Consider the following 15,522-nt stretch of genomic DNA (forward strand, 5'->3'; position numbering starts at 1 on the left):
CCGGGGCGATCCTCCGAAGCGTGAAGCCGACAACGGCTCACTCTCGGGCCCCGGGACAGCGGAGCGCTCTTACAGGAGGCGTCCGAGCACAGCCGGTGAGCAGGGCTGGCGGGTACCGCCGTCCAGCGGGGGAGGACCGAGCCAGGAAGGGGCAGCGGTCCAGGACCCCCCAGTCTGGAGCCCGGCGGCAGGGGGGCGGGGAACCCCCAATCCCCGCCCACTCACCGGCCCGCCCCTCCCGGGTTCCGAGAACCCACCCAGACCCGGCCCCGCCCCGCAGCGGCGGTCACGTGGCGTGCGACCCGGAGGCGGAACCGGCGGCGCAGACCTGGGCTCCCGGAGCGCAGAGGAGCCGCCGGGCCTGCGGGGATCGTGCGCCCGCGCCCCCCGCGCTCTGCCATGCAGCCCCCGGGCTCCCGCACCCCGCTGCTCGCGCTGCTGGCCGCGCTGCTGGCCGCGCCCCGGGCTCTGGCAGAGGCCCCGCACCTAGTCCTCGTGGACGCGGCGCGTGCGCTGCGGCCCCTGCGGCCCTTCTGGAGGAGCACCGGCTTCTGGTGAGCGCTGCACGCGGGGAAACGGAGGCCCGAGAGGCCCATCTCCCCTCCATCCCGCCGCGCGCTCCTCCCGAACCCGGGACGCGCTCCTGGACCCCCTGGTTGCATTGGAGAGACCCCTGGGCTCCCGCGCCCACCGCTCGGGCGCTCTGATGTGAGGAAGGCTGCCCAAGTCCTAACCCTTCCCTGGCTGGTTTACTCCTTCCTCTCGGGGTCCGCCTTCAGTCAGACTGGGGGTTTTCTTTGTCGGCCGGCCCCAGGCGGTGTTTTGGGTGCCCCGAGGGGTTTTCTGAGTGGGTGCCCGGTGTGGTGGAGACCTGCGGACAGGCCCTGAGTTTGCGCGGTGGCCACCTGGGGCCGTCCAGGCGGTCACCTGGAGCAGCGGCCCAGGACCCTCCCAAGGGGGCGGCCACAGTGATGTCAGACATCCCTGTCATGGGACCTATCTCCCAACCCCCCTGTGTCTCTGACCCCCCCTCCCGTGGCTCCGACCCCGCCCCCCTCGTGTCTCCACGACCTCCATACAGGTCTCCCTCTGTGGCCTGCTTCTGGCTGAGATCACCTGGCTGAAGGGGGAAGGAGCAGGGTATTGGGATGGGGTCCTCTCTTCTCAGGGTGCCCCTGATTTCCATAAACGTGAGACAGAATAACATTCCTGACGTTGGGGGTCATTTTATTACATCAGGGACGGTAACATTCATTGGCAGGTAGTCCGCACTCCAGCTGCTGGAGGTGGGTGTCCTGGGCAGTCCCAGGCCCTGTCCATGGGGCCTCATGCCCCATCCCCCTTGTTCTTTCCCCAGCCCCCCACTGCCTCACAGCCAGGCTGACCAGTATGACCTCAGCTGGGACCAGCAGCTCAACCTGGCCTATGTGGGCGCTGTCCCTCATGGTGGCCTTGAGCAGGTCCGGACCCACTGGCTGCTGGAGCTCGTCACAGCCAGGTAAGTGGTGGGGGCAGCCGGCAGAGCCCCCTTCATGGAGAGGGGGACCAAGGCTAAGGGGAGAACTGTGTTGGGGTATGCAGGACCGGGCAGTGTGAGGGCTGCGGCGGGGGCAGAAGAGAGGGCTCCTGCTCTGAGGGGCTGTTGCCCTCGCACTTCCCAGCAGAGTGTCCTGTGTGGGGCTCTGGTGGGTGCTGGGCAGCCCCTGCACTGGGCACAGCTGACATCCCGCTGGATATCACTTAGAGGCTCAGGGGCAGGTTGGTGTCCCACTGCACCAGCTTTGTGGCTGAACCAGCACCAGCAAGTGTGCACCCACGTACCTCATGTGATGTGCATGTGGGTCAGGCTTTGCAGGAACGCTGCCCAAGGGCTGGGCTGAAGTCGCGTTGGTCCCACCCCACTTCGGCCCTGCAACGCTCCGCCCAGCCAAGGCGTGGGACGAAGGAACACTTGGGTGTGTGTTTGGAAGACTTCAGAGACACAGAGATCCTCAGGCCCCCGGCCAGAGCTGCCCCCTCTCACCAGCGGGCCCAGGACTGGGCCGGCCAAGGGACCAGTATCCTGTGGGCACCTTGGAGGCATCCTGATTGCCTTGGGCCCTTGTTCAAATAGGAGGTGACACCTGGTGTCAAATCGACCCTGCAGGACCACGGACGCACAGCACGCGGGCCCAGGGTGTCTCTGTGACAGTTTGTTTCAAAGGTGCCGCTCTTGGATGTTCAAGTGTCTGGGGCTTCTGTGTGCTCCCCGGTTCCTCCAGGGTGGAGGGGCGCAGTGTCGCTCTTGGAGGGGTGTGGTGAGTGGTCGGTGACCGGTTGTGGGAGCGTATCTGCTGAGGGCTCCTGGGACGCTGCTAGAGGGCAGAGTCCGTGGCTGCCAGCGCCCTGCGGCGGGCTCGGGCCCCCTGCACGGCGCTGTGCACGCTGTGGAAGAGCTGCCCCTCGTCAGCCGCGTCCCCCTGGCCCCCCCCAAGGAAGCCACCTCTCCTCAGGGTGTCCCTCACCAAGGGGCTGCAGCAGGCCAGGAGCAGGGTGATGCCCAGGGCCCCGTAATCCCGGCGCAGGTCCTGCAGCGTGGCCACACCGGCTGCATCCAGGAATAGCATTGGGGCACAGTCGATGACCACAGCATGGAAGCTGGCTGCCGTGGTCACCAGTGCAGCCGTGCTGGTCACTGGGCCCAGGTCCACGCCCTCAACAGGGTCTCCCTCACTGGCCCTCGCCTCCAGGCCCCGCTCCTTCTTCCTGGTGGCCGCGTGCCCTGCATCCAGCCCCGTGAGGCTGTAGAGTGACCGCAGGAAGAAATCCTTGTTGGCGTAGTAGAGCGGCCCTGCAAAGCGGAATATCTGCACCCCAGGCTCAGGGACCAGGCCCTCAAACTCCGCAGTGTCCTCGTAGAAGCCAGAGTCCCCGATCTGAGCAAGCAGGGCAGCCCGCGGGCGCTGGGTGCGGCCAGCCAGGCTGAGCAGAGACAGGAGGATGCCGGCCAGCAGCCCCACCTCTACACTGACCAGGGCACAGGTGGCTGCCGTGGCCACCCACACCAGCGCATCAGCAGGGCTGAGCCGCCACAGCTTTGGAACGTCCCTCACCTTGCGCAGGGCGCCCCGCAGGCTGACCACAATGACGCAGGCCAGCACGCACCGCTGCAGGTCCCGGAACAGTGGCGCCAGGGCCAGCAGTACCAGTAGCACCACGGCAGCGCTGACCACGCTGGACAGCTGCGTGCGGCAGCCGGTGGCCGTCTTCACGAGGCTCTTGGACAGGGCGGCGCTGGTGACATAACAGTGGAAAAAGGCAGGCAGCACATTGCAGCAGCCCACGGCCAGCAGCTCCTGGTTGGCCCTCACGGAGTAGCCGTGGCTCCGGGCAAACATCTCAGCCAGAGAGATGGAGAAGGCAGAGCCCACGAGGGCCAGGGGCACAGCGTCCAGCACCACACGCCACATCAGCCCAGGGTCTGGCACCCGGGGGGCCACGAAACCAGTGGGGATGTCACCGGCCACGCTGGAGCCAAAGCGTTCGTGGAGCTGGCTGAAGTGGGACACCAGCGTGGCCGCCACAATGACCAGTAGCTCCGTGGGCAGTGGCACCTTTAGGCGGTGCCGGCAGCGGTCTGAGAGCTCCTTAGAGGCCAACAGCACAGCCAGGCACGTGGCACTGGTGACCACGTCGCAGAGGTTGGCCTGCCCAGCACTGCGCAGCAGGCTCAGCCACGTGCTGACCACCATGCCCGGCCCTTGGTGCCGTGGGATCTGCACGCCCAGCAGGTGCCTCAGCTGGGAGGTCAGGATGGTCACCGAGGCCCCCATGGCAAAGCCATCGAGCAGTGGCTGGGAGAGGTAGGTGGACACAAAGCCCAGCCGGAGGATGCCCATGAGGACCTGTGGACAGAGTGTGGTCAGGGCAGCGGGCTGCCTGGTGCAGCAGAGGGGGTGGCCACAGCACAGAGCTCAATACCCTTATTTCCCGAGTGGACTCTGGAGTGCCTGCACACACGTGTGCGCACACAGGCACAGCGGATGCTGGAGGTGCGCACGTGGCCTCGTATGCTCATTTCTGGTCCTTTCACGCATGCCAGCTCTGGGCATCGGAAAGCAGCTCCTTTCTCCTGTCCTGCGAGGGGCACTGCCCCCCACCCGGGAGACCCGGGGCCCCTGGGAGGGTGTGACATTGGGGTGGACAGGACAGGCCTGGTCCGGGAGACCCCTGGGTGTGGGGACGCTGCAGGAAGGGAGGCAGCCTCTCGGGATCCCACCTGGGACGGGAAACCCAGGGGAGCTGCGTGGGCCAGTCAGGCGTGTCTGGAGCTGAGGCCCCACTCCAGCCAACTATTGCTGTCCAGGCCACAGCTGGCTGGGCGGGGGCCCCCATCCTGGGTTGCCGTCCCGTGCCCACCTCTGCCTCAGCCTGCTCTGTCCTGTCGTTGCCGGTTAAACCCACCGTTCTCTGAGGCCCTGAGCCCACACTGCCCTGGGCCCGGCCCTTCTGAGTGGGCGGTGAGCGCCCAAGGGGCCTGCGCCTCGCTTGGCACAACCCCAGCCGGTAGGCCCCTCACCTGGTAAATGCCGGCTACCAGTGTGAGGGCAGCGGCAACGCGGATGGCGTAGCAGTCCTGCTCACAGTCCTGCGGACCGGGCCCCGCGGCAGCGGCTGAGGCGTTGACCCTGCTGCCGTTGTCCCCGGGCCCAACGCCGTCCTGGGCGGGGCCAAAGCCGGCCAGCAGGAGCTCGCGGTCCACCACCTGGCCCACCATGAGGCAGAGCAGGCTGAAGATCCCCACGGACACGTGGTGAGAGGTGCCCATGAGGAAGTAGATGAGGTTCGCGAAGAAGGACGTGTACAGACTGTAGATGGGCTGTAGTCCCGCCAGCAGTGAGTAGGCGATGGCCTGTGGCACCAGGATGATGCCGATGACCAGCCCGGACATGACGTCGCCTGCCAGGGCCTCCCGTGGGCGGTACCGGCGCAGCCAGCGTGTGGCGGGGAGCAGGTCCTGCACCAGCGTCCAGGCCCTCTGCGGGCTGCACGCGCACCTCCACCACAGCCTGGCTTTGAGCATCTCACGCAGGCCCAGGGGCGCTGGGGACCGCCGGCGGACCAGCACCGGCCCCCCGCCCCGCTGCACGCACTCAGGGGACACCTCCATCCGGCCCGCCACGCTTCTGGGGGAAACTTGCAATGGAGGTGGGCGTCAGCGCCGAGGTCAGAGGGCCGCACAGAGACCCAGACCTATGTGTGGCTGAACCCCGCTCCGCTGCTCCCTGTCCACCTCCCCATGCGGGCACAGGCCCCTCCACCACCCATCCCAACCACCACGGTCCCCTCTGGCACCCCTAAGTCAGCTCTGTACCATGGGCTTGGAGCACGAGGGCCTCCCGATGCCCCCCGTTGAACCTTGGAGGGCTGCTCAGACGGCAGCACTGACCACTCCCTGCTCCTTGTGGCAGAATTCCTGGGACGTGCTTTGGGAGGGTGATCTCGGTGGGGGCCAGCTGGGAGGGAAGTTGGGGTGACTGGCATCTGTCCTCTGCCCGGTTCCCCGGGATTGTGGGGTACCCTTTCCCAGGTGTGTGATCACACTCCTGAGGCAGGTCGGGGTCTCAGACCACACAGGTGCACCGTGGAACACAACCGTGGGACTGCCCCTTGTGTCCCGAGGGCAGCTGGCCTTCTCTTGCCTTGTCACCCCAGGCCCAGGACATAGGGCCTGGGGTCTCCCCGGGCTGTGGAGGATGGCATGTGTGTGTCGGGGGGCAGGCAGGCACAACCCTCATGAGCTCCAGGGGGACGTTGAGCTGTGCTTCCTTCCTGGGACGACCTCGGCACACAGGGGTCCCCCCGAGCCCCCAGAGTCCAGGTGCGTAGAGTGAGGACTGTTTAAGTGGCATCTGCCTTGTGCCGGAGGGTCCACGAAGGAGACCCTAGAACCGCCCTGCCCTCCCCTTCACCCAGGGAGTTGGCCTCTCCTGTCGCCTTGGGGATTTCACGGTCCTGCCGCAGGGCTCCGAGATGATCTTACCTGAGGGGGCCTCTCACAGGCTTGGAGGACCGGAGGGTAGCGAGGGAGCTGGCCTGTCAGCCTGTTGGGGCCAGAGTCTGCCGGCCAGCTGGACCTCCAGAGCCCTCTGGCTTTTGTTGGCGGGTAGGGGAGTGTGGGCGGCAGGCTTCTGGCTCAGAGCTGGAGCCAGGAGCCAGGCCACGGCAGAACTGGCGCCCACCGCGGGCAGTGCTCCGTGGTGACCATCTGACTGCTTGGCCAGCTGGGATTGCAGTTAAATTATTTACCCCAAAGATTGCTGAGTCACGGGTTTCCCCCAGACCAGTGTTACCTGAGCGGCTAATCCAGGGAGTTGTACTGTAATCAGAGGCTCACAAACAATTGTGTGGGCCTCTTAATAAGCTCCCAGCCTCCCAGTGGGGCCCCAGGTGTGGGACAGGGTGGGCAAGGGCACCCAGTGGCTGGAGCAGGATGCTTGGATTCTGGGGTCCCTGGGGGAGGCGGAAGGCCCGGGAGCCCAGCCAGTCCTGGGACAGGGCACAGGCAGAGGGGACCCTTCAGCTCTGGGGCCTATTGCTGTGGTCCCCACAACTAACCAAGGGTAGGTGCTGGGGATGGGGCTGGTCTCGTCATCCTCCCTGTTGTGCCGTGAGACAGGTCTGGTCCACGCTGGAGCCCCGGCCTGAGTGGCACTGGGCAGCTGTATGCTTGGCGTCTGTTGTGTGTCCTTGTGTGGAAAGCAGGTGTGAGGCTGCCGCTAAGTGTGTGTGTGTGCACGCGTGTGGGTTGTTGAGGGCAGGAGGGCCAGCAGGCATCACGATATGCTACCAGCCAGGTGCACCCTTCTTGCTGTGGGGGGGTGGGGGTCTGACCCCCTGCGTGACTGGCCGGTGCCCGGCGTGGGCAAGGACTGGCTTGAAGGCACATGAGGGCTTTAGATGATTAACCACGTGACCCACCAATGATACGATGACTATTCTGACCCCCACCTTTACACTGAGTGACAGGTGGACTTCTATCACTGGGATCTTGAAGGGTTATGTGTGGAAAGGGGCCCATCCCGCCGTAGCCCCATACCCCCTATTGCTCTCCTGTCCCCCCAGGACACAGCCTAGGGTTTTCCCTCCACTGACCCCCCCCCCCAGAGTCCAGCCCAGGACCCACTTGGCCCCTGGTGGGAGCTGTTTGCCCAGATCAGGAGCTTCAGGCCCCTCCCTGGGGCAGATCAGGTGCACCACGGGGTGCAGAGGGGAGGGCAGCTATTGAGGGGGGTATATACGTTTATCTCCTACCCCAGCTACTGGCAGAAGGGCAGAGAGAACTCCCTGGGTGACCTCAGCGCCCTTGGGGGTTTTGTGACACAGAGGACTCCTTGGTGCCCAGAGCAGCGGTGGCCAGGGGGCAGATACACATGTGTGCTCGTGCTGGGCCACGGGGCCTGGGTGCTGGTGTAGGAGAGGGGGTTCCTCGGGGTGGGGACCTAGTGTGGGAAGGGGCCCTTCCTCTGAGTTAGGAAGGGGAGGGGCAGCGGTTTCTGGAGGCTCTGGGCAGGAAAGCACCTGGGTGGGGTGAGATTCAAGGCAGATGGAGATATTTCAGGGAGGGGCTCATTGGGCCTACCCCCAGCCCCTATCCTGTCAGATGCAGCACGGGGCCCGGCTTTGGCTCCCTTGCCAGCAGGGATTGGGCCTCATACTCTGCCCAGGCTGGGTGTCTAAACCAGGTGAAGGAGTAACAGTTGAGGTCACGTCTGACCGTTGGGAGAACTGCAGGACACCCCAGCCCCTGCCGTGTCCCTCCCCGGCTTCTCTGCGTTGAGGCTGGTGATCGGGCACCTGTGGTCTCGCTCCCGCACACGGGTATCTAGTCCTGGGCGCTTGCCTGCCAGAGGGGCTGCTGAGGCCCACAGCCCCTTACTGCGGTGGGCCCACGGAGCTGCAGACTTCACCCGCGCAGGGGCCTTGGGGTTCACCCTGCTGGACCCTCCCTCTGGGGGCTTCTGCCCAGCCCTAGGCCACATGGTTATTTCCTTACAATTTGTCTTTAAATCCCCGTTTTAAATCGTCAAATACGCTTATTTGGTACGGAAATGTTGTATCCCGACCCCGAGTGCAAAGGGGCTGCCGGGTTGATGGCCCCTATTGCTTCCAGGGCCCTGAAACGCCGCCGTGGTGCACGGGCCCCGGGTGCTGGATGGGAAGATGGAGAGCACCCGGCCTCTCCCGCCAGCTGGCCCTGAGCCTGACACCCTCCTACCTCCATCCTTAGACTGAGGCTGCGGGTTCCCTTGGGGGGGCGGGCCTGTGAGCTCCCCGCGCGCGCGCCCGTACACATCTCCCTCTCTGAGCGCATGGCCCCCGGCTGGCCGCGCACTGCGCTCCCCGCCGGATCCTCCTGCTCCGGGAGCGCGCGCCCCGCGTCTTCGCCCCGCGCACCCTCCGTGCGCGCCCCCCACTCGGCACCCCCGCCGTCGAGCACCCGCGGCCGCGGCCTCGTCCTCACTCCCCTGCGCACGTGAGGCCGGGTCCCTCTCCGCGCCCCCGAGCACTCCCCAGGCGGCTGCAGCTCTGTCCTCCCGCGCACGCGCTCAGGCCCTGCAGTGGGAGGCCTTGGCGCAGCCGGACAGCCGCAGGCGCGCGTGAATGAGCCTTTTGTGCAGCCGCCGCAGCCCGGGCCCACGTGCCAGAGCCAGAGGACTCGCGCCCAGGTTCGGACCGTTCCAGGGCCGCGGAATGGATGCTTGTCGGTGGAGACCCAAGCCTCTCTGCACTTCACCTCAACGCTCAGCCCCCTCCCTAAATGAGGTCTCTCAGATCCTCACTCTGACTGGGCCAGGCAGAGGGAGACCAAGGCACCCACAGTGGTGCCTAAGGACCTCTGGGGTGGGTTTTTTGGCCCCTGGGACCCGTGTATTGGTCCCCAGGGTATCCTTAGCTGTGGAGGCTGGCTGGGCCAGGGGACACTCCTCTCCATCCAGGGGGACGGGCTGGGGATGCCTCTGCGTTAGGGCTCCCCCGTGGTACCCCACTGGCAGAGGACACCACCCATAGGAGCAGCGTGGATCTGAGGCCTGCTGTGCACCCAATGTGTGCAGGCTGGGATTATCACCGCCAGGGGCTGCAGGGAAAGCCTGGAGCCCCTGCACATGCCTTCACTTTCCACTTGGTCACCCCATCACCCCTGCCCACCCTCCTCCCACACAGTAGTGGGACTTTGGAACCCTCTGCTGTGTACATTTAATTTTTACCCAAGGGCTTGTTTTTTCTTTGCTACTAGTTGTGACCTTTGGATGGGAGGGGAAGGGTGAGGGAGGTGATCCCCACTGCCCACAAGCTTGTCCTGCTGGGCCCCAGAGATGGAAGGACGCAGCCCCTGCACAGAGGGGCCAGCAAGGGAAAGCAGAGTGCAGGGCCCGGGAGGGCAGAGGAACTTGTGTGTGGTGGCTTGACCTGGTCCCCGGGTTGGACTCAACGCCAGGCCCAGGCTCAGCCTTGACCCTGTACAAAGTGAGGCGTGGGGCAGAGAAGGGTGGAGAGGGGAGGTGTTGGCTTCTCCATGTCGTCACTGTGTCCAGGGAGACGGTGGGCCAGCCAAGCTGTGGCGTGGGGTGGGCAGGTTGACATGAAAAGCTGTTCTGGGCCAGGTCCTGTGGTGACCCCACGCGGCTCCGCCCCAGCTGCCACAAGAGGGTGCACCGCAGGCCCTCCTGCCCTTGGCTGCCTTCCTCCCTGGGATGGACGGATGGAGCAGGCCTGTCCTCAGGGGAAGCCCTGAGAGGCCTGCCAGCCCGTCGGCCTGTGCTCCTCATGAGGCAGCACCCCCAGCCCGGGCCACCCCGGGCTCCGTGCACATCCCTGCACGACTCTTCCCGCCCCGGCCCCTTGCCTGTGCCTGACTGGAAGGCCACCAGCTTCCCCACCCAGCCCCCAACGCCGGGTCCACCCTCGGATGCCACCTGTACCCCCACCCACCTCGCTGCTCAAGCGAAGTATGAGGGGTTGTGCAAGACCTGCCCCCTCCATCCGCAGATGTTGCCCACCCTACCTCATAAGTCCATCTGCTCTGGCTCCTTCCTGCTGCCTTTGTAGCCACTGCCCTGTCCTGGCACTTACACCAGCCCCGGGCGGACCTTTCCAACCATCATGGCCAAAGGGAAAACTATGGAGACAGCACCAAGATCGGCAGGTGGAGCACGGGGGATGTGGGGGCCGGGGAGCAACTCGGGGTGGCACTGCGGTGGTGGGCACCTGTCCTGATGCCCTTGTCCAAACCCGCAGAATGTGCACCACCAGGGGGGGCCCCGCGGTCATCTGTGGACTCTGGGTGGTGATGACGTGTCCGTGGAGGCCCGTCCACCGTCACAGATGTCCCGTCCTGGTGCGGATGTGGATAGTGGGGGAGGCTGTGCCTGTGGGCAGGCAGGGGGGAAATGGAAAATCTCTGTACCTCCCTCTCAATTTCCTGTAAACCTAAAACTTTAAAAAAAAAAGTCTTGGGGCGCCCGGGTGGCTCAGTCGTTGAGCGTCTGCCTTCGGCTCAGGTCGTGGTCCCAGGGTCCCGGGATCGAGCCCCGCGTCGGGCTCCCTGCTCGGCGGGGAGCCTGCTTCTCCCTCTGCCACTCCCCCTGCTTGTGTTCCCTCTCTCCCTGTGTCTCTCTCTGTCAAATAAATAAAATTAAAAAAAAAATCTCTTTAAAAAAAATCTTAAAAACAAAGTCATGGCACTTTTCTCCTTAGGTCTCTGACAGGGCTCCCCATTTCACTTTGAGTCAGGGTCCTATCCTCACCTTGGGTACAAGGCCTCCTGTGACCTAGTCTGTCACAGCCGGCACCCTATTCTGCCCCAGGTCCACACTGTGTTTTCTACTGCTTGATCACTGCGAGTTTACTCCTACCTCAGGGCCATTGCACATGCTGTTCTGTCTGTTCTCCCTGGCTTCTCATTGCTGGCTTTGTCTCACTACATGCTAGGTCCTAGATGTTACCTCAGAGAGGCCCTCCCTGCCTGATCCTTTGCTCCCTTCCCCTTGCATGGTACATCTGATGTACCCACATTCAAGGTTCACATAGTTGCCTGATTTCTGTCTCCTCCCAGAATGTGAACCTGGAGGACATTGGGCCACAAGAGGGTGGGGAGGCTGCCCTTCTCCATTTTCGGAGTGTGGGAGGGGGAGAGGAGTACTATTGAGACAAGTCTGGAGTCCTGGCCTCCAGGAGGTGTGAAGAAGCAGGTTGTGGCACCCCCCGGGTCCTGCCAGGCTCCTGTTCCATGGCTCCCCACTTCACAGCCAGCTGTCTTCAGGGTGCCTTGTTTCCCCCCTACTCCATTCTATCGTACCCTTCCCAAAAGATCTACCTGCCCCGTGCCACCCCTCAGCCCAAAGCTGGTCCGAGCTCCTGAAGGCTTGGGGGTGGGGTTCCAGGACAGGCACACTGGTTCATACTAGGCTGTGAATGACTGATAGGCTTTTATCACTGGTGTTTTCGAGGGGAGGGACCCACTGAGGAGTCTGGATCTGAGACCTGTGTGGTATCTTGCAGGCTCTCTAGCTGCTTGAGTATGGCCACAGTTCCAGCCCGGGCCCACTTTCCTCCGCCCTGACATTCACTGTCTTACAGGGAGTCAGCTGGGCAAGGCCTGAGCTACAACTTCACCCATCTGGATAGGTACCTGGATCTTCTCAGGGAGAACCAGCTCCTCCCAGGTAAGCAGCAGCCCTGCCCTCTGCCCTCTAGTCCTGTCCTGTCCCCATGACCTGCCCCCTCTGGGTCCTCACTGCTTAGATGCAGAGGACTGGCCTCTGCGGGGCAGGTGGGGCCCAGGGCAGGCAGAGCGTGGGCGCCGTGCGGGCAGGTGGGGCCCGGGCGGATAGCCACCTTCATGTGTTGCAGGCTTTGAGCTGATGGGCAGCCCCTCCAAACGCTTCACCAACTTCGAGGACAAGCAGCAGGTGTTTGAGTGGAAGAAGCTGGTCTCCCTTGTGGCCAGGAGATACATTGGTGGGCAGGGCACAGGCCCTGGAGGGACGGCGAGGGGGTGCTCCTGGGCAGGCTCTCCTCCCACACAGGCCACCTCCTTGGTCTTCTGTGTCACAAACCCTGAGCCAGGGTCTCCTGATGGGGGAAGGAGGCCGGGCAGGGGGCACTGGGCTCATATGGAGACCAATATCTTCGTCATGGTCCAACCGTAGGCAGGCCTCCCTGTGAGTGGGGATAGGCTTGGCATTCCCCATGGGGGGCATGTGTGACAGTGAGGGGACACTCTGCAGGTAGGTATGGACTCTCACATGTTTCCAAGTGGAACTTCGAGACATGGAATGAGCCAGACCACCACGACTTTGACAACGTGTCCATGACCATGCAAGGTGGGTGGCGCCTCCGGGGTCCTGTGAGTGGACAAGGGGCGGGAGCAGCCCCTCAGGTGCCAGCGTGTGGACTCCCGAGTTCCCGCCCGCCCAGGCTTCCTGAATTACTACGACGCCTGCTCCGAGGGGCTGCGGGTTGCCAGCCCAGCGCTGCGCCTGGGCGGCCCCGGGGACTCCTTCCACCCCTGGCCACACTCGCCGCTGTGCTGGGGCCTCCTGGGGCACTGTCACAACGGCACCAACTTCTTCACGGGGGAGCTGGGTGTGCGGCTGGACTACATCTCCCTCCACAAGAAGGTACAGTCGCCCCCCCCCCCCGCGCCCCCTGCCCCTCTTCCCGCCAGGGGACCCCCGCCGCAGCCCCACCCACTCTTCAGCCAGTCACGGGAGCTGACCCCAGTCATCCTGAGGCCAACCCCCGCAGGGCGCGGGCAGCTCCATCTACATCCTGGAGCAGGAGAAGGCCACCGTGCTGCAGATACAACGGCTCTTCCCCAAGTTTGCTGACGTCCCCATTTACAACGATGAAGCGGACCCGCTGGTGGGCTGGTCCCTGCCGCAGCCTTGGAGAGCTGACGTGACCTATGCAGCCATGGTGGTGAAGGTAGGCCCGCCCCCAGGATCTACCCCAGCACCTACCCCAGGAGCAGCGGTCCTTAAGGGGAAGGAGGGTCCGGGCGCATGGCCTGGAAGATCCTACCACCTGGACGCCTGCAGGTCATTGCCCAGCACCAGAACCTGCTGGTGGCCAACTCCAGCTCTGCTGTGCGCTACGCGCTCTTGAGCAATGACAACGCCTTCCTGAGTTACCAGCCGCACTACTTCACACAGCGCACACTCACTGCGCGCTTCCAGGTCAACAACACGCGTCCGCCACACGTGCAGCTGCTGCGCAAGCCCGTGCTCACCGCCATGGCGCTGCTGGCCCTGCTGGGTATGCCCTCCCCCCTTCTCTGCGCCAGCCCAGACTAGAGCCAGACGAGGCCGCCCCCTGCACCCTGGGCAGGGCCAGGACCAGGACCAGGGTCTCGGTCAGGCAGGGGTGTCATTCCAGGCCCTAGTGGCGTGTGCAAAGGCCCCAAGGCAGGGGAGGTGCAGATGTATGCGCCCTGCTGGGGATGGGGGACTTCCTTGCCCCTCCCGGCCCCGCTTCCCCAGCTCAGTGGGTCACAGGAGTTGTGGTGTGGTGGGGCCCTCTGGTGCAGGACCCTTCGTGGAGGGGAATGAATGGTGGGAAGCCAGGCCTCGGGAGGGCAGCCCTGGGAGGCCGCGACTTCTGCCTGGTGACAACCCGCCCCTGCCCTGCAGACAGCGAGCAGCTCTGGGCCGAGGTGTCGCAAGCCGGGACGGTGCTGGACAGCAACCACACGGTGGGCGTCCTAGCCAGCGCCCACAGCCCGGCTGGCCCCCTTGACGCCTGGCGCGCCACGGTGCTGGTCTACGCGAGCGACGACACGCGCAACCACGCCAATCACAGCATCGCCTTGATCCTGCGCCTGCGTGGGGTACCCCCGGGCCCGAGTGAGCTGGGGTCCCGGGGAAGGGGTGGCTCTGGAGGGGGTGGGCCCGGCGAGGCGTGGCTCCAACGTCCACCTCTGCAGGGCTCGTCTATGTCACCCTGTACCTGGACAACCAGCTCTGCAGCCCCCATGGCGAGTGGCAGCGCCTCGGCCGGCCGGTCTTCCCCTCGGCAGAGGAGTTCCGGCGCATGCGCGCCGCCGAGGTCTGAGGCCGGGTGGGGGATGGGGCAGGGCGGCTGTCGAGATCCCAAGGCCCTGAGTACCAGTCCCTGTCCCCAGGACCCAGTGGCCGAGGCGCCACGCCCCTTCCCTGCCAGTGGCCGCCTGACACTAAGCCCAGAGCTCCGGCTGCCCTCGCTCCTGCTGGTGCACGTGTGTGCACGCCCTGAGAAGCCGCCAGGCCAGGCAAGTGGCAGCCCCCTACCCCGCCGCCCAGGCCCCTCCAACCCCCCAGTCACGGAGCCTCTCTCCCGTCAGGTGACCCGGCTCCGTTCTCTGCCCTTGACCAGCGGGCAGGTGCTTCTGGTGTGGTCGGATGAGCGCGTGGGCTCCAAGTGCGTGCGTGCTCTCACTCCTAAACCCCATCCTGTAGGAGCTGTTGGTCCCCGCCTGTGCCCGGTCCCTCCGCTCTGGTCCTCCAACCCCTCCCCACCTCCGCCTCTCACGCCCCCCCCTCACAGCCGCACAAACAGCCCGAGGCAGCCCCCCCTGCTTGATCGGGGGTGGGGGTACCTGTCGGGAACATTGACAGCTGGCCCTGGGCTCCGGTCCCCTCGTCCCTCTGCAGCGGGTGTGCAGGAAGAGGGCCAGGGACCCAGGGAGGGCTCAGAGAAGGGGCTGTGAGTCTGCCCTGCCCCCCAGCCCACCTGGGCGCCAGCCCTCCTCCCACCTGACCCTCCCCAGGTGCCTGTGGACGTATGAGGTCCAGTTCTCCACAGACGGCGAGGCGTACGCTCCTGTCAGTAGGAGGCCATCGACGTTTAACCTCTTTGTGTTCAGCCCAGGTGTGCCTGCCACCGTCTGCCCTCACCTCAGCTGCCCCATTTCTGGGCCTCAGCGCGTGTCCCATGGGGTGGGGTCCAGGGAGCTCTAGGAGTTTGGGGTGGGCTCAAGGGGGGCACTCCAGAACACATGTGTATGTTTGCATCCTCAGACTCCGCTGTCACGTCCGGCTCCTACCGGGTTCGAGCAGTGGACTACTGGGCCCGGCCAGGCCCCTTCTCGAACCCTGTGCGATACCTGGAGGTCCCTGCACCATGAGGGCCCCCACTGTGCAGTGACCATGAGCCTGTGCTGACCCGTGAGCCTGGGTGGTCAGGCGCTGAGATGGGCTGGACCACCAGCGGCCCATCAGTCCACTCTGTCGTTCTCTCCTGTTCTCTTGCTCATGCCCTTAAAGTGCCTTTTCACTCATCAGTCTTGGGGCTGGCCTTTGTGGATGGGCCCAGGGCAGACTCGGGACCTGGCTAGAGCAGGGCCTTCCCCACCTTCCTCCTCTTCAGAGTGCTTTCTCCCACCATGGGAGCAGGCTGGGCACAGGGAGACTGAGGTCCAGCTGCCAAATAGATGGCTGCCCTGCCTCCCTGGGGTCTCTGGCCTCATTGCTGGGTGCAGTGGGCCCCATTCCTACCCCCTGC

The 15,522-nt window shown here is 64.9% G+C and overlaps 2 protein-coding genes across 2 annotated transcripts; one reads left to right on the forward strand and one right to left on the reverse strand.

The window, feature by feature from the left end:
* Positions 1–305: 305 nt before the first annotated feature.
* On the forward strand, positions 306–15,301 carry IDUA (alpha-L-iduronidase). The gene is made up of 14 exons (XM_025887390.2): positions 306–554; positions 1,358–1,498; positions 11,620–11,705; positions 11,893–12,000; positions 12,270–12,365; positions 12,460–12,662; positions 12,790–12,969; positions 13,083–13,299; positions 13,674–13,886; positions 13,967–14,088; positions 14,165–14,290; positions 14,363–14,439; positions 14,789–14,889; positions 15,039–15,301. The coding sequence occupies exons 1-14, from the start codon at positions 400–402 to the stop codon at positions 15,143–15,145; spliced, it is 1,932 nt and encodes a 643-aa protein (XP_025743175.1). The 5' UTR covers positions 306–399; the 3' UTR covers positions 15,146–15,301.
* On the reverse strand, positions 2,355–6,152 carry SLC26A1 (solute carrier family 26 member 1). The gene is made up of 3 exons (XM_025887391.2): positions 6,023–6,152; positions 4,559–5,175; positions 2,355–3,884 (listed from the first exon to the last, which is right to left on the reverse strand). The coding sequence occupies exons 2-3, from the start codon at positions 5,147–5,149 to the stop codon at positions 2,355–2,357; spliced, it is 2,121 nt and encodes a 706-aa protein (XP_025743176.1). The 5' UTR covers positions 5,150–5,175; positions 6,023–6,152.
* Positions 15,302–15,522: the final 221 nt, after the last annotated feature.

This window comes from Callorhinus ursinus, unplaced genomic scaffold (assembly GCF_003265705.2).
Source record: "Callorhinus ursinus isolate GAN/ISIS: 27379988/994484 unplaced genomic scaffold, GSC_fseal_2.0 scaffold4, whole genome shotgun sequence".
Classification (NCBI taxonomy): domain Eukaryota; kingdom Metazoa; phylum Chordata; class Mammalia; order Carnivora; family Otariidae; genus Callorhinus; species Callorhinus ursinus.